The sequence below is a fragment of the Arachis duranensis genome, chromosome 4 (genome assembly GCF_000817695.3).
Source record: "Arachis duranensis cultivar V14167 chromosome 4, aradu.V14167.gnm2.J7QH, whole genome shotgun sequence".
In the NCBI taxonomy this organism is placed as follows: Eukaryota; Viridiplantae; Streptophyta; class Magnoliopsida; order Fabales; family Fabaceae; genus Arachis; species Arachis duranensis.
In genome coordinates this window covers 5,156,067-5,178,762 of record NC_029775.3, presented here as the reverse complement: position 1 = coordinate 5,178,762, position 22,696 = coordinate 5,156,067, and the positions used below count along the sequence as shown (strand labels likewise).

At 32.3% G+C, this 22,696-nt stretch overlaps 4 protein-coding genes and 1 pseudogene across 10 annotated transcripts; 2 read left to right on the top strand and 3 right to left on the bottom strand.

Moving 5' to 3' along the window:
* Positions 1–261: 261 nt before the first annotated feature.
* Positions 262–2,537, bottom strand: LOC107482845 (dirigent protein 16-like; annotated as a pseudogene).
* A 649-nt stretch (positions 2,538–3,186) lies between these two features.
* On the bottom strand, positions 3,187–4,292 carry LOC107482846 (dirigent protein 16-like). Its single transcript, XM_052260419.1, has 2 exons — positions 4,283–4,292; positions 3,187–3,650 (listed from the first exon to the last, which is right to left on the bottom strand). The coding sequence occupies exons 1-2, from the start codon at positions 4,290–4,292 to the stop codon at positions 3,187–3,189; spliced, it is 474 nt and encodes a 157-aa protein (XP_052116379.1).
* A 1,579-nt stretch (positions 4,293–5,871) lies between these two features.
* LOC107482847 (fasciclin-like arabinogalactan protein 1) lies at positions 5,872–6,746 on the top strand. Its single transcript, XM_052260418.1, has 2 exons — positions 5,872–5,912; positions 6,275–6,746. Exons 1-2 carry the CDS (start codon positions 5,872–5,874, stop codon positions 6,744–6,746), a joined length of 513 nt encoding a protein of 170 aa, XP_052116378.1.
* LOC107482967 (stromal cell-derived factor 2-like protein) lies at positions 6,141–11,659 on the top strand. Of its 7 annotated transcripts, none has more exons than XM_052260036.1 (8): positions 6,141–6,688; positions 7,474–7,548; positions 7,812–7,891; positions 8,514–8,602; positions 8,865–9,005; positions 9,278–9,327; positions 9,425–9,557; positions 11,056–11,659. In XM_052260036.1, the coding sequence occupies exons 3-8, from the start codon at positions 7,861–7,863 to the stop codon at positions 11,146–11,148; spliced, it is 537 nt and encodes a 178-aa protein (XP_052115996.1). In that variant the 5' UTR covers positions 6,141–6,688; positions 7,474–7,548; positions 7,812–7,860; the 3' UTR covers positions 11,149–11,659. The 7 variants fall into 7 exon arrangements, with proteins under 7 accessions (XP_052115996.1, XP_052115998.1, XP_020995562.1 ...); XM_052260038.1 differs by having other exon boundaries at positions 7,471–7,548; positions 8,529–8,602; XM_021139903.2 differs by having other exon boundaries at positions 7,471–7,548; positions 11,062–11,659.
* A 234-nt stretch (positions 11,660–11,893) lies between these two features.
* On the bottom strand, positions 11,894–13,201 carry LOC107482966 (dirigent protein 18-like). Its single transcript, XM_016103555.3, has 2 exons — positions 12,767–13,201; positions 11,894–12,459 (listed from the first exon to the last, which is right to left on the bottom strand). The coding sequence occupies exons 1-2, from the start codon at positions 13,158–13,160 to the stop codon at positions 12,062–12,064; spliced, it is 792 nt and encodes a 263-aa protein (XP_015959041.1). The 5' UTR covers positions 13,161–13,201; the 3' UTR covers positions 11,894–12,061.
* Positions 13,202–22,696: the final 9,495 nt, after the last annotated feature.

Below are 22,696 nucleotides of genomic sequence, written 5' to 3'. Positions count from 1 at the left end.
GTGTTATGTGTTACTGTTTTGTTTTGTAATTTAATTGTACCTAGATTGTGACTATGTTGATTATTGTGTCTATGTTCTTTCCAAGTCACAGGTTGCCAAATTGAAAAAGAAGAAAAGAAAACAAATCACCATATGGTTCTTGGGGTTACAATGAAGATTTCTGATACATTCTGCAACAAACTGACAAAATAAAAGAGCAATCTCACAGTCATCTACAATCAAACAGCACCTAGTTATTCTTATATTCTTGACATCATAGTTTTAGAAGTTCAAATGGACAGTGATCCTTAGCAATGTCTCAGCTCCATTAGTGGAAACCTGTCCTGGGGGATAAGAGCTCTGAGCTATGCAAAACCGCTTGCGTTCTTAAACTTCCCTGTGCCCCCGAGCACTGATAACTGCGACATGGCGCTCCCTATCTTGTACAGGCCATAGAAGTTAAGGCTGTCTCCATACTCCCCTCATTCGAACAAGGAGGTAAATGTCATCATCTGTCTACTCCCATCTGCCGAACTCGCCACGTACACTCCTTGAGCTTTCCCAACTATTTGTGACCCCAGCTTTGGTTGAGCCGTGAAAACATCATCAATTACAGTGATTGTGCTGAAACCAAGTCCCAAACCATCAGGTCCTAACTGCAACTGGACATTATTCTGGTTGTTATTGTTACCTGAGTCTCCTGCAAAGCTCGTACCAGCCAAGCCTGTTCCAAGTGGGATCCCAAAATACTCCATTGACAGTTGGAAGAGCACCATTGGCATTGGGGACAGCAGTCTGACCTTTCAGGATGTTGAATCCTGTTGGCATCGCAAAAGGCACTTGCCCGCTGTAAATGTTGCCCAGCAAGCCGGTAACCGGCCTAGCTGTTGGGCTGCTTCCTCCTTGAATGTCATGCCTGTACAACTCAATCATTGCTTCTTTTCATGTGGCTGCAATCGGGTCAATTGCGGATACACTAATCACTTCCCATTGAGCAACGGTAATTAACATTGCCATTGAAGCTGTAAATAATGATCTTATCAACATCTTGTTTTCAAGTATTTCAGATGTAGATTTTGCTACTTCTTCTATTTAGTAGAGAGTCCTTTTTTGTTGAGTGCAATTGAATACAAAACCTTTGTATTATATAGTAGAGAATGCATGGGTGAGTTTTGGTGTGGTTATGAGAAAGGGAATTTCATGAAGTAGTTGAATTTAGTAAGAATGTTGATTAGTTGAAATGAGCCACATCCTTATCTAGTGGCTTTTTTGAGGTGTTTATGAAAGAGAATCTTTGTGATGAAATGAAATCAGGTTCTTCGTGAAAATGCATAGCAAAAAAAAGTAATTTCATTTAACCACTCAATCCCTTAATGTTTTTCTATCGCTAGATGTTCTACGATTCAGAAAATCGATTTAGATGGTGAGGTACAACTAAACCAAAGCCTAGTGACACTATTATCGTTGAAAATCTAAAGAGAAAAATAAGATAATGGTATTTTCAATTAAGAGCAATATCACATTATTAATAAAATTTATTATTTTTTGTTAATACTTAATCAATAACCAAGAGATATTTTTGTACTAATTCAAAATTTTAAATCTTAAAGCATAAATTTTAATAATATAAAAATAAAATATCTAAAATCTTAACTAATATTAATAAAACTGACATCTCTCTTTCAATTATTGTAATTACAATATTAGTATAGTATTTTCATGTGAACGGTTAATGTTCTCAAATTATATTAAATTTTATTTTATTTAAATTTTCTTTGAATTACTCAAAACTTGTTATTGTTTTGAAATAATCCTATTTACTAAGGATATACTTAAAAATAATGTAATTATGTTTTTGTAATAAAAATTTAATTTGGCCTCTCAAATTCTATATTTGTCTTAATTAAAATCTTCAAATTTTAATTGACTTAAAATGGTACTTAGAACTTAACTCTATAATAATTCATTTTGGTCATTTAGTTTGGAGTGAACACCCAATTCGGTCCTTATCCTTTTTTTTATGGATATTGCAACCTTTGTCCAAAAAAAAAATGAACAAATCGGTCCCTGTCCCATACTTTCGTGAGACGTCGCAGTCCTTCCGTCATCTGTCCTGACCAAAACAGACAAAAATTCTACGTGTCAGTTAACGTTGTTGATGTAGAGGTTAACACTTTGTTAAGTTTCACGTTGGCCATTAGAAAATGGATAGGGATCAATCTGTCCCGCTTTAGAAACCTAAAACTATGTCGTTTTTTAGGTTTCACTCCACGTTGCATTAGGGAATGGACATGGGTCGATCTGTCCTGCTTTAGAAACCAAAAACCACATCGTTTTTGGTCTTCACTGAAATAGAATGGTTTGAAAGTGATTCCATGCAGCTAATCTCTCACTCTTCTCCTAACCCAAATACAAACCCTAGGAGACCATGATTGGTAGTGGAGAGGCCTGTCCATCGAGTGACTGCCACCGTCCGTCTGTGTAACCACTGCTCTCTCAAGCTGCAGAACTTTGAACCATATCATTCCCCCTTCTCTAACCGTAGCTGCTGCCACCATCGGTCTGTCGATCCACTGTCACCATGCATCTGTCGAGCTCAGTCACCCTTTGTCCATGTAGCCACTGCCCTTAAGCCTCCAACCCCTGCTCTCTTCTTCTGCGAGCTCTCGGTGCATCCCCTGCTCTCTTCATCTTCTCGCTATGGTCAAGTCGGCCTCTTCCGTCAATCAAGGGTCTGTCGGCGTCATCTTCGAAGGTCAGTGAATGTCTTGATCACTTGTTCTTCACTTGTTCAGTTCTTCTTCATTTTTTTTTACTTTTTTGTGCTCTGTTTTTGTGATTAGATATGGTTTTGTGTGTTGTCATTTTATTGATTAATGAATGTCTTGTGATTAGCTCTAGTTCTTTACTGATTAGTGATTAGCTCTGGTTCTTTACTGATTTTGTGTGTTATGTTTTACTGTTTTGTTTTGTAATTTAATTGTACCTAGATTGTGACTATGTTGATTATTGTGACTATGTTCTTTCCAAGTCACAGGCTGCCAAATTGAAAAAGAAGAAAAGAAAACAAATCACCATATGGTTCTTGGGGTTACAATGAAGATTTCTGATACATTCTGCAACAAACTGACAAAATACAAGAGCAATCTCACAGTCATCTACAATCAAACAGCACCCAGTTGTTCTTATATTCTTGAAATCATAGTTTTAGTAGTTCAAATAGACAGTGATCCTTAGCAATGTCTCTGCTCCATCAGTGGAAACCTGTCCTGGGGGGACAAGAGCTTTGAGTTCTGCAAAACCGTTTGTGTTCTTGAACTTCCCTATGCCCCCGATCACTGATAACTGCGACACGGCGCTCCCTATCTTGTACAGGCCGCAGAAGTTAAGGCTGTCTCCATACTCTCCTCCTTCGAACAAGGCGGTAAATGTCATCATTTGTCTACTCCCATCTGCCGAACTCGCCACGTACACTCCTTTAGCTTTCCCAACTATTTGTGACCCCAGCTCTGGTTGAGCCGTTAAAACATCATCAATTACAGTGATTGTGCCGAAACCAAGTCCCAAACCATCAGGTCCTAACTGCAACTGGACATTATTCTGGTTGTTATTATTACCTGAGTCTCCTGCAAAGCTCGTACCAGCCAAGCCGGTTCCAAATGTGAAACTTTCTGTTCATTGTTGATTGTTGAATTGAATGTATAGTAGTAGTTTTGATGAATCTGTTCCATTTTAAATCAGATTTTTCGGTGTAAGTCAGAAATATTTTAGTGTATTAGGGTAACTTTTCGGTGTATCTATAGATTCTGACTTTTTCAATTGAACGAGGGTGAATTGTATTGTTGTTTTGAATCGAATCAAGTAGTGAGGTGTGGTTTGAATCTAGATAATATAGTTTGTTTGTAGTTTATGATTCTATAGTTTTTGTTTGATGATGAGTTCTGAATCTGATTTTATTATTCTTGATGATGCACTTTGGTGTAGGATAGCTTTTAACACGGTGTATTGTGTGCTATTTTCGGTGTATTTTGTAGCTTTTCTTCTATATTGATGAGCAGCTTGTTTCGAAGGTTGGGATGACTTTTAACAAGCTTGAAGATGCTATAAATTCGAGAAAGATTATTCGAAAGTTGCTGGTTTTTCTACAAGAATTCAGAGCACAAACAAGAAGGAAAATGAAATTAAGAACCAATTGATTACATGTAGCAGAGAGAAAAAATTAAAATCGAAAATATCTCCAACCGAGAAAAAAAAAATCCTTCAGCCGGATTAAATTGTCCTGCAAGAAGTTATATACACATACTGAAGGACATTGGTGTTTGGATAGTTTCAAAGGCCGTGTTGCATCATTCACATCCCTGCTGTCCAAATTAAGCAGAGATGCTTAAACAGCACAGGATGGTGGCCTTGTCCCACTTGTCCGTGGTTGTGGTGTGATGTGGGGATGATGGTTCGTTTCTCCCACAGTGAGGACGGTGGCTTATTTCCACTCACAGAATAACGAGATTGATTATTCAATAAAGGAATGAGTTTGGGATTGGTTAAGATTATGATTTTCATAAATTTGGTGATGATAGCGAGTTTTTGATTGATATGATTATTGATTGGCAATGTTATGGGTTTTGTCCCGCTTGCGTTATTGATATTGTGGGGATGGTGATTTGTCCACCCACGGTGAGGAGAGTGGCTTTGCCCACTCACGAATAGACAAGTTGAGGATGAAGAATTCTCTCTCTTGTTGTAGTGTGGATGTGAGGAAGGTGGAAAGGCACTCTCTTTCGTATTGTTTTTCTTCATTTTTCTCTGGTTGCAAGGTGAAAAGGCACACTCCTTCAAATGTAAAAAGACACATTCCTTCCTAATTCCTCGCAGAGAAGGTAGAAAGACACTCTCCTTCGTTTATATTCCTCCTGGGGATGCTCAATAATGAGACAATGTCTGGGTTAGCTATCGGATGTGTCGAATTTTTACATTTTTAACCGATAAGTGAGCTCGTGGCCAATAGGACAGGTATGCATCATGTGCATTTGTTTGCTATTATTTAAGTATAAATATTTGTTTTGATTTGTTTAACTGTATATTCCTATTTAATTGCTAATTGAAATACTTGCCATACTTGCTCTCTACTTGTGTTTGTCTTGTATTGCTATCTTTGTGATTGAAATTACTGAATTGAATATGATTAAGACTAGAGGCAATTATGGAGCTGAGACTTAGTGACTTAACCTTATTAGGATTAGTTAAACCCTAGGCTGGAACTTCTGTGAAGTTGGGGGATTAGGATTGCTTAGTGGGTTCATGCTTCTTTATATAATGTTTATTTGGAACTATTATCCTACTGAAAACTTTTGAGTTCTCACTTGTCGTGGATTTTTTTTTCAGATGCAGGGTGTGATGCATCTCACTGAGTGTGTAGGATTCTGTTGGCACAACGAAGGAGACTCTTTTGAAGTTTATTTTGGTTTATTTAGAACTTTCTCAACTTTTGAAAATTTTATTGTATTTTTCTCTTAGAGGTTTTTATTTGGAGAAACAGGATTTTTATTTTGTATACTTTTTGGTTTTATAATATTCTAGCCGGTCTTTTCTTCATGGGTCGAGATTAGTAACTTTTATGTGTCCTATTCCAGAAATTGTGTGTTGCTCCTGTCTACAACACTTCTTACGTTAACATATCGTATCTGAATAATGGCTATTGATTTTGTTTAATTTTTTTTACAGGATCTTAGTTATATTATTATTCTTTAGATATTAGTATTTTTTAGGTGTCGTAATACCTCACGACCTTTGATTTACGACTTAAGAGTAAATCTCTGTGAAATAGGGTGTTAACGGTTAATATTTTATTTTTTTTTCAGACGTATTTTTGTCAAGAGGAAGTATAGGGAGGCAATGGAGTATTTGTACAATGTGTACAATGGAAATTTAGGGATGTTTGATTCAGTAGGATATCTGATATTTATTATCCCTGATACTTAGATGGTTATTCTGGATACACTACTACATTATAGGCATTTGGTAACATTTACCTCTAAACATTTATTAAAATGTTAGTAATTATAACAAAATTGCTTAAGTAACATTTATGCTAAAATGTTACTGAATACGTATTTTTTTTTAAATGTTACCTATCCTTAATTATTTATTCACAATTACAGGAACAAGCATTCAAGCAAACCTTCTATGTCACAAAATCAAAATCTCTCACTCCTCACATCTAAATCTCACTCACGCTGCGATCTCATCACTTATTCCTTCGCGCATTTGCTTTGATCTCGTTGGATTTCAATCCCAGTCTCGCTCTTGTTCGATCTCGATCTCGCTCGATCTCGATTCTCGATGGAGCCAGCAAGTTCGACTTCACCGTGCAGAATGACGGTGATCAAGTCACGCTCAAGACCAAGATTGTTACTGCCAAGATCACTGGCACGCTCATTGACGAAGACCCGCTCGCGATCTACACCATTGATAAGGTTTTACTTCCCAGGGAGCTTTTCAAGGCCCTGGCTCCGTCTCCTTCGCCCGCGCCTGCACCGGAGCCAGCCGCCGCGGACGCTCCTGCATCCCCGAAGAAAGAGGGAAAGAAGAAGAAGCAGAAGGCAGCCGACGCGCCGGCAGATGAGGAATCAGCGCCTGCAGATTCGCCCAGTGATGCCGCCGATGACAGCGCTGACGACGGTAACGGCGCTGTTAGGTTTGACGGCGTCAGGTACGGTAACGTCATCTTCGTGGTTATGGCTTTGTGCTTTGGGTTTTCGTTGCTGTAAACTGTGAGTTCTGTAATAAAAAGACAAAAAAGAAAAAGAAAAAAGTTTCTTAAATTATATGTGTTGCTTTAATATTTTTCTTACAAGAAAAAGAGAAATTTTTAGCCATTTTTTGTTGTAGTTAGGAAATAAAGGGAATTTGAAATGCTGTTTCCTTTATTACTGTATTTTTATTTGGTGTATTTTGTAGTATGTGTATTTTTAGCTGATTATTACCATTGTAGTTTTCTATTTGTCTTGTGATCATGGTGCTAAAATGTTGAAAGTTTCTATCAGCAATGGTAATGAATTAGATCATGAGATTTTTTTTTATCTATTTTGGGTTCATATAGCTCATCTGCTAGATATTCAGAAGCATGTGAACTTATTGAATGCTTGAGAGGATAAAATGATCACTGAAGCACTCATCATTATATTTTGCAAGGCTAAAAAGCTTGATGCAGGCATGCAGCCTTGGAGGAGTATAGAAGTAAAGGAGGAATCGGCTTCTATCACTCATCACTTATTTCCCACTACTGTAGTTGATTTTCAGGAAATTAAATTCCCTATGTTTAGCACTATGGAATTCAGACAAATTTTAGTTATCGACTACATCATTTCACTTCGAAACCAGAATAGTGCATTAGCAGTTAAAGGACATTAAAACCAATTGATTACTGTATGTATGTTTAATTGAAGGTTGTTTGTGGACTGATTTTAAAGTTGAATGTTTGTTGTCATTTAGAAGTGGTACTACTAGAGAATGTGGAGCTAATACTTGAAGCAATTGATTATCTCTAGCTTCCATTTGCACTAAAGCAAGGTGCAGTGATCTTATCCTTCCATATACATTTTAATGATTTTTCTGTTTTACCATTATTCCGTGCTATTTTTCCCCCTTGATACATTGGTTGATTAGAAATTTTATATATCAAGTCATACATTCACACTAGACCTATTTATCATCCACACATTATTAGTGTAAAGCACATGGTCTCTTCAAAGAACTTCCCTTTCACATGTTGAGAGATTAGAAATTAACTTCTCCCGGGCATTTTTCATACTCTCAATCCCTTTTATTTTCAGGTTCTGCTGGGGATATGGGTGCCGGAAAATCCATCCTCGTTTTGCCGGAATGGTCCTGCTTGACAGTTTTCATCTGCTTGGTACATTGCTTGTATAATATTCATATGTGATAGTCATTTAGATTTTAGATTAAGACTAGAGGTTTTTCGCTTGCTAGTTGACACTATGATTAGTAACTAACAGCTTAATTTAAGAAAATCGCTGCATGTATTTATTTGCTAGTATATATATTTGGAAGCTAGACATGTGTGACTGTTTGAGTAATAAGAAAGGTTCCATTTCCATTTCTTGCATCATTCTGACAACAATGATTTGTACTGTTTATGAAACCCCAGCTGCCTCTAGTCCATAGATGATGGGGAATCCCTTGTGCACATTGTTTTTATATTTATTTTGGTTTAGCTCCATTCCTTCACTTGATTTTTGCTCCTGCTTAGTCATCCAATAATATAAGTTTTCTGTTTCTTGCACTTGTGTTTTTAATGTATCCTTCTTCAGATGTGTGCTAATTCCTGATATTCTTTTTAAGTGAACACTTATAGACTACAAATTTATTTTCTTATGTTGCTTGAATTTTGCTTTCACTATGGCCTTGGGGTAACTCACTGGTTCGAAGCCAACCAATAAAGTGTTATATTCATTTGAGTTGGCTATTGTTCTCTGTACCTCTCTTAATTCCTTTTTATTTTTATGGTCTTGCAGAAATTTGTTCTGCAGAAATTGGTGGTATTTCCTCTCAAATTTCAGAATTTGTGGCTTTTGAACAATTATATGGGAACTGTTTGGATAAGGTAAGAATATATTGTCTTAGAATATATTGTCTTTGTATTTGTATGATGTATACAGGTGAAAAATTCTGAATGGTACTTTATGGCAATTTCTTGTTTTCTATTGAACACCTAATAACCTCTTTTGTTGGTAGACATATACATTGAAACTTAATGGTCATAATAACATTTTTTCTAAGCTAAGATTCTTAATTGCTAAATAACATGATGGAATAGTAGTTGTTGTAGTTCTCAAAAATTACATGGCATTAACATTTTGTTGCAGATTGTTAGGCCTGAAAAAGGGAGTTCTGCCAAACAAGGTGATACCATTAAAAGTGAAACAATTATTAGATTGCAGCACTTGGGAACAAGAAAATGGCTTCACAGCCATATGCATGCTTCCCCAATTTCAAACAATCTTGAGGTTAGTTGTTCATTAATTACTCTCTTTCTTTGATATTTTCATAAGGAGTCTATTAATACTTCTATTACTTTTATAGATTAATATATTCAGATACAATTTATATCTTGATATATTGAGTTATAAATAAATATACCAGAAAAGTTAAAACGGCTTATTTATGGAATAGAATGAGTGATTATATCTAAATAGTTTTCATCATTGATGCAATTTGCAAAGGAACAAGTCTCTTTAATTTATTTTCTAATATTTTTCAAGTGGAACTGCACATATAGGTGAGTTGCTATGGAGACGATTCTGAATCGGACAAAGGAGACAATTGGAAGTGAGACATTAAATTTTATTTTTGTGAGAATATTTAGATTTCAACATTCTCTAAGATGCTTCATAAATTATAAGTATTTCAATTTTTTTTCCTTTAGGCTTCTAATAGAAGGAAGTGGGAAGAATTGGAAACAAGATCAGAAGATTCGGCTTCAACATTTGAAAACTAGAGGCTATCTACATAGTCATGATAAAACATACTCATCAAGAATTGTTGGGGGACACCATGAGGTAACAATAATTAAGAATGTTTTCTTCTGTGAAAAAAACTTCTTATTAGTGCACTCATACATGCCTTCATAATTATCCTATGGTATTGCTTCTACTTAACAAAGTAGTTATTCGCTTAACACTAAAATGAAACACTCTAATCTTTTCGGTACTAGTGTAATTATAAATTGTCGAGGGACTAATTTGTCAACAAATCAATCTTATGCTGGTTAAATGGAAAGTTAATTTAAATGTGAAGCTCTTGGGACTTGTATATTTAGTTCAACAACAAAATGTAATGCTTCTTTTTTTTTTTTTGGGACATGAAAATGTTGTGCTCTTTGTTTTTGGTATAAGGTTTGCTCTTTATTAAGTTTAGCTTTGACTTGTGAAGAACAGGAAATGTTATGTTATGATCATGAGATTCAAAAGCCCAATTTGGCCTAATTTCTTAATTAGTAATTGTAGGGCTAGGTAAAATAATCCAATTAGTAGTATAAGGGTTAGTTATAATATAAATCAGTATATATAGTACATTAATAATGGTATGAATCATGAAGTGAGTTCTGAAGAAAGGTTTGAGTTTCCTTGTTCTGTTTTTTTATAGAATCCAATTTTGTGTTCCTTTAATTTCCAATTTTGTACCCCAATTTCGATAGAAAGTCACATTTTTATTATTGAATTTCCACAAACACAACATGTTAATGGGCCATTTCTTTGATGTCCAATATAACATAGTTTTAGAAGAAAATTTACAACGTATATATGTATTTCTTAAGAAAATCCGTCGATAACCAAAAATTCGTCTATAATAAAGACTAAATCTGTCTGTATTAATCCATTTTCTAGTTGTGATTTAATTTTTTTAATTTAATAATCTAACAATATACTTTAGTTTATATTTTTAAATATTAATGGCTAATTTAATAGTCAAAAAAATCAATTTTAATGACTCTTTAATATTTTATCAAAAATTTATTTCTTCTTTTTAAATATTTTATTAATTAATTTCTTTAATAATTTTGATAAAAATAAATCTCTATTAATAATTAAATCTTCTTAAGATAACAAAGTTATATATTATCGACTCTGCTAGTTAGATAACGAAAATTATGAACAACGTGAACAATGGGCTGTATTCTTGACTCATAGAAAGGCAAAAAAACAAAAAAACAAATAGTCCATCACAAATTACCCTTCTAAAAATTCTACTTTCACCTTTTATATTTTAACCATTCACCTTCTAACCCTTTTACCGCCGCATATCCCTTCCCAAACCCTCATTGCGTTGTCGATCCCTCCCTCCCTAGCCAGCCTCAGTGACGTCGAGCTTCTTCTCCATCAAGAACGTCAGTTTAGAATAAAAATAATCATCTACATACCTAGTAAAATAAATATTCAGCAAATATCATTCCATCTATTTAAATCCAATCCAGATATTTATTTCTCCTGCAAACAAGATGTTTATTTTTCATACAAATAGGATGTTTGTTATTAATGTGAATCACATCCAAAAAAGGAGAAGAGGAAGAAGAGAAAGAAGAGGAGCAGGAGAACCACGGCGGCAGAGGGAGGATGGCGACGAGACAGCAGCAGCGCCGCCCACGAATAGCGAGGCAGCAGCAACGGCGCCCGTGGAACGTGAGATAGTCGCAGTGGCGCATGGGGAACGCACACGACGGCATCACTCGTGCGGCAGCAGCTGACAGCGGCAACCTGAATGACGATGCTGAGCGAGGCTGGTGGTCGACGCAGCGACAGCGTCAAGAGCTCGGCGACGACAATGATAACTGTTGATGGAGAGATCAATGCTGGTAAAGAAGCTGGTGGAATGCAAAACGGCAGTACTGAAAAGGGATGGAAGAGAAGCTGGTGCGGCAGCGAGGTGGGGGCAGCAGTGTTCTTCTACATCTAAACGACTATCTCCGGCGACGACGGTGGGATATGGTTGTGGACCTGAGAAGGATTGGCGCGGACGTTGGAATTATGGTTATGGTGGGATTTGGAATAACCGTACGTAGTGTGAATGTGTTTAATTGCTAATTCTAATATTTTAAATTTTAAAATTTGATAATAATTATTTAATTAATTAAAAATTTAAATTTTAAGTCAATTTTTTTTTAGACAGTTGTTTACATTGTTCACTATATATATTGCTCCTCTATACTTTTCCTTATATTATAGGCCTGGAACATGTCCAAACCTCATTTTAGAATAATGATTATGTCAAGTTTTATCTAATTATAAATAGATGCATATATTTACTCTTCGTTTTTGCTTGTTAATATATTATTGAGTGACATCTTATTCTTAGAGAAAGGCCTACATACAAGTTTTAATTAAAGATAGCAAAAAGGTTAAAAGCCAAGAATGTATGTATATTGATTGTTAATTCAATCTCAGAAGAAACAACTCAAATAATACAATCTGCATTCGAATTTGACAAAAACACATGACTGAATCTTACTATCATCATCAATAAATAACAAAATGCCAACTTTGCCCTTTATTCCACATGAGTTTTGTTAGTAGTTCAAATGGACAGTGATCCTCAGCAATGTCTCAGCACCATCAGTGGCAATCTGCCCTGGTGGTATGAGACTCCTAACCTCCGCAAAGCCCTTGGCATTCTTGAACTTCCCAGTCCCACTGATCACCGATAACTTCGACATGGCGCTCCCAATCTTGAACAGTCCGTACAAGTTTAAGCTGTCACCGTACTCCCCTCCTTCAAATAGTGCTGTGAATGCCATCATTTGCCGGCTCCCATCTGCTGAACTTGCAACATAAACCCCCTGAGCCTTCCCAACTATCTGCGATCCCAACTCTGGTTGCACCGTCAAAACATCATCGATCACAGTTATTGTGCCGAAACCAAGTCCCAACCCATCAGGTCCTAACTGTAACTGTCCGTTACTATTTCCTGCCAATAACGTTTGGAAGACTCAAATAAATTTAAACAATCTAAAATTATCTTATTTAGCGTTTAATAAATACTGTTCCATTAGAATAATTATGTAATTTTAGATGTAATAAGCATAGCTACGTAACTAGTGTATTAATTCATCTACGTACCAGAGTAAATTTTTTTCACATAATACTTTACGTATAGCGTATTGCGTACTGCATATTCATTCTCGGATCAAAACTTGCTGCGTTTATATTATAAGCATGAAATTATAGATATTAAGTTAAATAAATTAACTTAGTTATTATCTCTCTAACATTACCATTTGCCGCAAAGGTGGTGCCAGCCAAGCCGGTGCCGAGGGGGGTACCAAAAACACCATTAACAGTGGGAAGAGCACCGTTGGCGTTGGGAATGGGAGTCCCAACTTGTGGGGTTTTGAATCCTATTGGGGTTGCAAAAGGAACTTGGCCATTGTAAATGTTCCCAAGTAACCCAGTAACTGGTCTAGCTGTTGGGTTGCTTCCACCAAGAATGTCATGCATGAACAACTCAAGGATTGGTTCTTTTCCTGTGGCTTGAACAGGGTTAACTGCAGCCGTGGCATTTGGCATTCTTGCCATGATTGTTAAAGAAATAAGCATCATTACAAGGGATAATAGTGGAGATAATGCTCCCATGGACATATTGCCTTGGATGAAGAGGCTCTGATCCATATAGATGTTTTCTATGTTATTGAAGAATGGATTATGTTGGACTGGATGATTGAAATAAAATTCGATTCCTTAGCTTGGAGTTATATAGTATGGAAATAAAGACATAAGAGTGCATGGGCCGGAAGTAGTTGACTTGTGAGACATGGGATTGGTGTAATGAAGTTGTTTTGAAATTAATATTAAATTAAGTAGTAGATTAGTTGTACCTTGACCAAATTGGAACGAGACTCAATTTTCAGGAATAGTGAACATTTTAATCTCTATCATCAACTTTTCTTTTCTTTTAAATGCTGATATCATATAGTTAAATATTGAGGAATAAAATTATATATTTATATGTCTGAAAAGTGTTTTAGAATATCTCTATATGACTTCAAGATTACAAATTCAAATCATAAAAATAATTACTAATATAATTATTAGGTTAGATGGTATATTTTATATCTTTTAACTACAATTTTTTTCTCAAATTCTTATTTAACATAGGATACTTGTGAAATAAAAAAAATCTTAAAAAAATTTTACATATTTTTTTGAAAATTAAAGTAATTGTATGTGTCATCTCTAACTCTTTCCTTTATTACTTCATGGACCTTACAGAAGGAAAATCTTGTTGCTATTTGAATTTGAGTATTGGCGCTGACCTGCATTAAATAAAATCCTATCAACTACTAGCCACTACTTGTGTTTGCATCATATTATTCTAACTAATGCATTATTTGGATTTAAATGATTCGAAATGGCATAACTTAGATTTTGGAAGGATTAAGTGAGTCAAACAGAGGCCAATCCTAGGTTTAAATAATATCGAATTAGTGTTGATATTAATGATGCTATATATTTGTAGAATTTTTTAGAATTTTCATGATCTAGTTCTATAATAATAAATATCTAGATATTATGATGGAGAAGTTTAGAAGCTAACTAAATAAATCAAGTATTAGAAATATCTAAAATTTGGAATTATCTAGAATCAACTTATAGAGCCTATAAATAGGCCATCATAGAGTTCATTGTAACTAACTAATAAACATATCAAATTTCACTAGCATTTGTACTCTCTCCTTAACTCAATAAAAAATATAACTATTAAATTTCTCAAACCATTTATTTAAACTACTTATTCATCAAAAATATCCTTGCTACAATATTCAAGTCCATAATACACTAAAATAATATCAAACTATTTCATAAAACTAACAGTAGCATCAGAGCTACATTCGATCATCTATTGGGCGTAAAATCTTTCTTTCTAACTTATCAACTATACATATCTACCACATTATAACCCACTCAAAAAATAAAATATTTTCCATAACATGACTATCTCAACCATCAATATCTCCATGTCATATTGTCATAAGATAATTACGAAGATTGGCATTCTCAAATAAAAACCTTTCTACCATTGTTAGCAGAATCGGACCGGACCGGCCGGTTTGACCGAAAAACCGGTGAACCAGACTCTATGCCGATCCAGTCCGATGATTGGACCGCACAAGTTTAAGAATCGGTGCGAACCGGTCAAACCCACAAAAAACCGGTAGAAACCAGTCAAATTCGATAGCAATCGGTCCGACCGAACCAAAACAATTTAAAATTTCCTCAAAATGAAGCAGCTTCGAACCCCATCCCTCCAGGAAATAAAAGGTAGCTACATCCACCAAGCTAACTTGCCTATTACTAACATATATGCAAATTAAAATACATATTAATATCTTTCAGTAAATAATTTACTTTTATTTAATTTATTTTAATTTTAATGATAAGCTCACTCATTTTTAAATTAATTATATTTTTATTTAACAGTAATTATAAACTCACTTATTATTTTTTTTCATAATTATATAATATCTATTAATATTATTTTTCAATATATACTTGTAGTATATAATAGTATAATAGATATAAACTAATTAATAAATTATTAAAATTTAAAAATAATACTTATTTTAATATAAAAACAAAATAAAAATATTTATGATAGAGTAAAATTAACAAAATACTTATTGTTTCTGTTCCATATTGTTTAGAATAGCTAGATATTTTTAAAATATTAGTAAAAATATGTATTTTAAATTTTTAATTCTAAATTTTTTACTATATTTTGTTTTTTATTTACATAGGACCGGGTTAACTGGTTCAACCAGTGACCCACCGGTTGAACCAGTGACTCAGTGACCCAGTAGCCTGACCGGTTCGATCACCAATTCGGTTCTGACAACTATGCTTTCTACAATTACAAGACTTGTGGAATGTTGTTCACAAAGAGTTTATCATGCCAGAAAATCAAGCAACATTTTCCGCTGTAGAAAAGAAAAAATTTAAAGAAGAGCAATAAAAAAATTATATTGCTCTATGTTTCCTCTAACAAGCTGTAACATTAAGGATGATTTTGTTTAAGGGATAATTTTAAAAATAATTTTAATATTAAGGACGATTTTGAAAAAAATTAGAAATAATTTTGATTTTCACACTAAACCATATGAATCAAAACAGTACTTATTCCAAAAAAATCCACAATGAGCAGAAAAGATGCATCTACTTATATATCTTTTCATTTGTCTCTTCACTGCATAAGTCTATACTTATAGTTTTTTATCTAGGACTTTCTTGTACATCTATAGTTTAGATTGCATTCTTGTAAATTTGAGGATAGTATATACTTATAGTTTTTTATCTAGGGCTTTTTTGTACATCTATAGTTTAGATTGCATTCTTGTAAATTTGAGGATAATATATGTTGAATTGATAACATCTTTTGAAATAACTCAAAACCAGGATAACATTTTGAGCTAAGTTATTAAGTTTACAGACTTCTCAACACTATTACTGTGTAAACATTATGGGTCTTTGTATTTTACAAAATCTTTTCTGTAACTTAATCCTATAATGATATTTATTCTTAAGAAGACTTAAGAAAAAAATTTCTAAGATTTTTAGATGTTGAAACTAAAGCAAGTGCCAACTTCTCCAGTTTTAGATATCGAAGCTCGACATGCTAAAGAAATATACTGGTGTTGAATGCGATTTACCTCTCTAACTAAAACGAAACTAACAACATAATTACTGACAAATAAATATAGATATAGAAGCCTCCCAACCACTAGACGATGCAGGAGGATATATAGTAGGTGTAGATAATATGTCTATTAACTTGGCAAAAGCATGCTTGCAATCCGGATTCCAACAGAATTCTTTTTGCTTATTTGAAGTCTAGAAAACTTATCTAGGCAATGCGTGAGCCAATGTAAAAGTGGGACAAAGATGATAGTTGTCCAGTTAACTATTGTCAGACATCCTTCAAGGATGGAGGACTTTTTATGTTTAACATATATAGCATGCCACATGTTAGGATTTGCTTTAATGCCTCGGTTGGTCAACATAAAACTTAGGAACTTTCCTCCCTGGTCCCTTATGCATACTTCTTTGTCGTATATGATACTCTCTTAACTATGCAAATATTTCTAATTAAAAGGTCAATAACATGACTACTCGCCATCATTGTTTTGGTGACTATGTCCTCAACATAAATCTCAATGTTGCGGCCGATTTGATTAGCAAAGACTTAGCTTTATGAGACGTTGATAAGTTATTAATTGCATTTTTAAGAATAGATGCCATAACTTTATAACAAAAATTATCGTGTTTAGTAATAAATCTAAATTAATCTTAGTCATCATGGTGCATTAAAATTTGATTATATCTGTTTTGTCAATTTTTAGCAAATCGATAGTGGTTTGATTCTAATGGTCTGGGAGCGAAACCTACTCCTTTTTTTGCAGGTACCAGTTCTATAAGTGCATCAAAGGTTCTCGAATTAGACGAGTATTAAAATAGGAAATAAGTTCGAAAAAATGCCAAAAAGGATAAAAGAAGCGTAAAAGAAAAGATTCGAAAAGTAAATTGACTGAAATCGAAATAGTTTGCATTGAATTTAAACAAAGCAGTAAAATGCCTTCGACTGAATCAAAGGACTTTTGACATAGAAATTAAAGACGCTAAAATATAAATTGGACAAAGAAATTAAACATTGCTTGAAAGATAAATTGGACAGGAAAAGTAAAGTTTTACAGAAAGTGTAAATGGAAATTTAAAGACAATGGAAGGAACCCTACAGAAATCGAACTCGAATGCAGACTCAGAAATTCACTGGAGATATGAGTGTGCTTGAGTGTATTTCTGAAGAAAAGTTCTAACCCCTATTTCCTAGAACTTGCTAGTATTTATAATCTACTTTCTATAACCAACCATTAATTGCATGGTGCTGCCTTGTATGTGCATTCCTTGGTAACTGTTCCTTCTCTTTTGCTAATGAAAGTTACCAATAAATTCCCAACTCAGAGAAAAGCCTTCAACTTCCTTCTTTGTATAACCGCTCGATTCCCCATTTCGAAAGCACCATTCGATCCTCTATTCGAATTATTTTCCCGATTCACCAAGGTATCAAAATCAAGTACACGTCAGACAACTTCCATTTAACACTGGTACATGTTTCTTTGATTTCTACTCCCTTCTTAACATCTCTCCAACATTTCGAGTTAGCTTATTCTTTCGAAAGTATATCTTAACCAACAAATTGCCCCCTAGGATTAAAGAAAAGCAAGATCGGACAATTTCATCTCTAATTGAAGCGATCTCTTCAGATTAACTTGAAAATCTAGACTTTATCTTTAGTAATGATAGGATTTGATAGTTTTCTAATTAATTTGGGATGTTCATAAATACGACATGTCCTTAATAGAACCGATCTTCTTCTCGGTTCTTAACAACCTAGTCCCTCCTGAAATAAGACAGTAGTGGTTTTAGCTTGTAGTTCTCGTGATGGCATGCTATTATGTTATGTAGGTTTTATCTATTTGATAGGACTAATAAGAAGTTTTACACTAAGCCATATTTATGGGTCAACGTATGTGAGGGATCAACGTTAAGTGAATACATTGGTTTCTTTTTTGTAAGGAGGTAGGAAAGGATCTAGAGTTGCCTAAGGCTTTGAGAGCCAAGATGTTTGCTTTTGAAGATGAAGTAAACATGGTCATGGGCCAATATCTCGGTTCTGTTGAAAATATGGATGAACACTTTACCCTAGTTGGTCGCCTTGACTAAACTTTCTTATACCCCTTAAGTAAGAGGGGGAATAGGAATAGACATTCTCTGAATAGTAACACGATAAGGCCAAATATCTACCCAAAGTGGGAAATTAACAATTTGATTCTTATAAGGGCTGCAATCTTCAGTCCACCTCTTGACATGGAGGACATAATTTTTGAACAACCATGGCGATCTACATTCAATCCTTATGACATCTAGCTCTTTAGAGAAAAGGAACTGGAATCTATTGCTACCCTTATCACTCACATGAAAAACTTCAAGTTTACTCTATATGGCCCGTAGAGCATTCTCCATAGTTCCTATAGAGAAAGGTTTGTTAGCGAAGAATTTGCCAATGAGACTATTAACACAAGCATTAACCCCCTTTGAGATATTCCCTTTCTCCAACAGCACCACCTACTCCTCCTTACTATTATTCTCATTACAGTCATTATGTTCTTCTGTTTCAGTCATACTAGTGAGAATTCAAATACTGTAGACTCTCCTTTTATAAATGGGAGTTTACATAAAATTGATTTTACAAATTTGATTTTGATGAAAAGTAAGTTTGTGTTGACATGATTTATGTTTGGAAATCTTTATATCAAAATGGATTATAATAAAATAAATGTTGTTTAGATTATACTACTTAAAATTACTTTTAGATGAAAAATTACTAAAAGAGACATCAATTTAAATATTTTTTTATATTATTCTATCATTTTAATTTAGATATTTAAACAGATCTTTCTAATTAATTTTATAATAAAATTAATATTTACTTACTAAATTAAAGTAACATATAAAAATTAGTAAAATATATTTTGTACTAAAAATAAAATAATATGAATAAACTAATAGTTTAATATGTTAATGTAAATAAATATTAAATTAAAAAATAAAACACTAATAAAATACATAAAAAATAATATTTTACACAAAATTAGTACATAACAATACCATTATTTCTACTGCATGTAATTAATAATTTGATCCTTAATTGAATCTCGAATACGATCTATTTCTACAAAATAGCTAATAGTTAAAGTTTATCAGAATTTTCACCAACATGACTATTATCTTTCACATCAAAAATATTTGCATGTGCCATATTGATTAAATTCAGTATCTGTTTCAAAATGTCTTCTAATAAAATTATGAATAGCTACAGTTACACACACTATGTGCACTTGAATTTCAATTTTGAACTTAGGCATGTATCGCATGATAGCAAATCTATTTTTTTTACACTGCAAAAGTCTTTTCTATTGTGCATCTTAAGGTTTAGTGATAATAATTAAACACTTCTTATGATTTATAAATCCAGAAAATGACTAAAATCTACAAGATGATAGTGTTCACTTTTATATGAACTAATATATCCCTTTGATATTGAATAACCGGTATCTACCAAATAATATTTACATAATAATGAATAATAAAATTAGTTACATATCATATGATAACTAAGTAAATATAGCTTATTTGTAAGAATATGATAAAAATTAATCTGGAGGAGGATATGAAAAATTTATGATAGAAATTATAATAGCATTGTCAAATATACAAGCATCATGCACAGTGTCTTTCCATTCAAGTAAAGCAAAAATAAAGCACATGTCCCAATCACATACAACTATTATATTTTGTGTTAGATATTCTTTTCTTCTAATAAATTTGGGTTGATCACTTGAACTAATTGCACATGAGATATGAGTACCATCAATTGCTCATATAGCATTTTTAAAAAAATGGCCAATACAGTTGGTCGTTTTTATTTTGCTATGAACATTCTAAAACTTAGGATCCAATAGTTTAATATATTTTATAAATAATATCAAGCAAGCAACCAATATCTCATGAAAATGTCTACTTACTATCTCTTTAGAATATTGAAATTTTTCTTATATAATCTTATTATCCAATCCATGACCAACCATATTTAAGAACATTACAACCATTTCCTGAACTCCCATCCGCCTTATGTATTTTAATCCATGTTCAACTAATTTAGCACAAAATTAAAAAAAATATATGTTTTTTCATCCAAAATATTTCATAACAAGAATACCATTGTCACATAGAATTTTTTGTACCCATAAATAATCCGTTTGTTCACTAGTCCTGCATAGTTCTTTATATAAATAATTGACTGCATATTGACCAATCAACGCAATAACATTTTTAATCTCATGTGTATCTTCTTCTATAATGAAAAATAATTTTGATTATTCATTTTGTTCTTTTCATAATCTTAAAACAAATACTCCATGTTCATTCCAAATTAATTAACAAAAATTTAGTCCTAGATAGAGATATAAATAAATTATTATGAACATAACAATACCAAGATAAGAAATAAATTGTATATAATAAGAACAATAATTAAGTACCACAAATAATTTATTATAAAATAACACATAAGCAACACAAAAATTTTCTATTGGCTTATCCTAGCTAACAAGAAATTCATGGTCAGTTAAAATAAAGTACAATAATAACTTAATTAATTTTGCATGAATGGTAGTAGATTATAAGCTGCATATTTGAGTCAATCAACAATCCTTACACAATATCATTTTAAGGATACAAACATTTTTTTTAGTAGGCTTAAATATCATTAGTTGACAACAACGATTATATAAATCGAGATCACTAGTGATAGTTTCTGTCTTCTAAATCTCAGCCATTATTTCTCCAATAGATGCACCAGGTACTAAAAATGTGAACATAATAGTTAAGCATGATTCAGATGCAGAAACAATTCTACTTATTGCATCGCTTTGAGGGAGGGCCTTAAAATTTTTCTTCTTTTTTTTTATTGTTTCACAAACCACAACTCTCTTTCTTTTTTCCACTCTTTTGATTATTATTATTTTTTAAAAGAACTAAGATTTATTGGTTGAAATTCAGTACTAATTCTTATACTAGCATCTATACCTTCTTCGAACCTTCTTTTATATTAACATGACCTTCCTCAAAGTATGGTCGATATCCATGACTATATTCTTCTATGCCACTAGGTAAAATCCTAAATGAAGGAGCTCAAGCAAATTTGTCATCGGCCATAACATCTTTGAATAATATAATTAACTCATCTTTAAAAAAAAGTCTTTTATTTTTGAATTTTTCATATAAGAGATTTTTTCTGTATGTGTACAACTAATCAACACAACATTCATTACTAAAAATAAACTTAAATTTTTTTTTTAATAATAAGTTACTACGTACCAATTATTTTCTCTTCCACCATTCATTTGATGCATCAATAGTGTGTTTAGTATAATTTCATTTAAAATCCAATTTTTTTGCCAAAAAATTTATACTATACTGACCATTCCGTCCTAATATTGTTCTACTTATTTTTTAATTGAGTCTTATCATATTATTTTGTAGTAAATGAGAGAAAAAATAGAATTCATATAAACAAGAAATAATAAGAATACCATAAAATATTAATAATATACCTAAGAAATCAGAATATTAAAAAAATAATATAAAAAAAGTCAATAATAAAAAAAGCAAAAAATTAAAATAAACAAAGACAAATAAAAGTAAAAAAGACTTCCTAAAAAATAGACATAAAGAATAGTATACTAAATGAAAAAAAAAGTTCATATGAACTAACAAATAATAAGAAGTCCAAAAAATAATAATATACATGAAAAATCATAATACTAAAAAAAATAATATATATATATATCATATAAATAAAATAAATACAATAAAAAAATAAAAATATGAATGAAAGTACTACAAATTTTATAATATCAAACAAAAAGAAAATATTTTTTAATTTTTTTAGTATTATTTAACTTATTATTATTTTGGATTATAAATTTTTATTATTTATGATTTTATTGTTATTTATGATTATTTTTTTATTTATTTTATCCTTTTGATAAGATCATAATTCATATTATACAAAATTTTGATAATAAACATAGTATATAAGAATTATAATTACGAATTTTACAGAGCCAAATAAAAAATAAAAAAATTCATACAAAACAAAGATAAAATACAACAAAAAACAAAAGAAAAACTCATACAAATAAGAAAGAATAAAAATTATATAAAACCAACAACATACATCATATGAACAAAATAAACAATAAAAGATAAATAAAATTCATATGAATAAAATTAAATAACAAAAAAACTTTCATACAAAACATAAATGTAGTGCAATAAAAAATAAAAAAAAGAATTCATATGAATAAAAAATAATAAAAATATTATAAAATTAATAAAATACCTGAGAGATTAGAGTACTAAAAAAATAAAAAAATCAATGATATTTGTTATATGAATAAAAAAAATATAATAAAAATAAGTAAAAAATTATATAAACAAAGCCAAATAAAAATAAAAAAGATTTCAAAATAATATATATAAAAAACACAGTATAGTAAATGATAAAAAAACTCATATAAACTAATAAG

Coding starts and splice junctions, on each gene's coding strand:
- LOC107482967 (XM_052260036.1), top strand. CDS start 7,861: ATGGTCCTGCTTGACAGTTTTCATCTGCTTG. Junction 7,892..8,513: donor TGACAGTTTTCATCTGCTTG/GTACATTGCTTG, acceptor ATGGTCTTGCAG/AAATTTGTTCTGCAGAAATT. Junction 9,006..9,277: donor CAATTTCAAACAATCTTGAG/GTTAGTTGTTCA, acceptor CTGCACATATAG/GTGAGTTGCTATGGAGACGA.
- LOC107482847 (XM_052260418.1), top strand. CDS start 5,872: ATGGAGTATTTGTACAATGTGTACAATGGAAATTTAGGGAT. Junction 5,913..6,274: donor TACAATGGAAATTTAGGGAT/GTTTGATTCAGT, acceptor TTTCAATCCCAG/TCTCGCTCTTGTTCGATCTC.
- LOC107482966 (XM_016103555.3), bottom strand. CDS start 13,160: ATGGATCAGAGCCTCTTCATCCAAGGCAATATGTCCATGGGAGCATTA. Junction 12,460..12,766: donor CACCACCTTTGCGGCAAATG/GTAATGTTAGAG, acceptor CGTTATTGGCAG/GAAATAGTAACGGACAGTTA.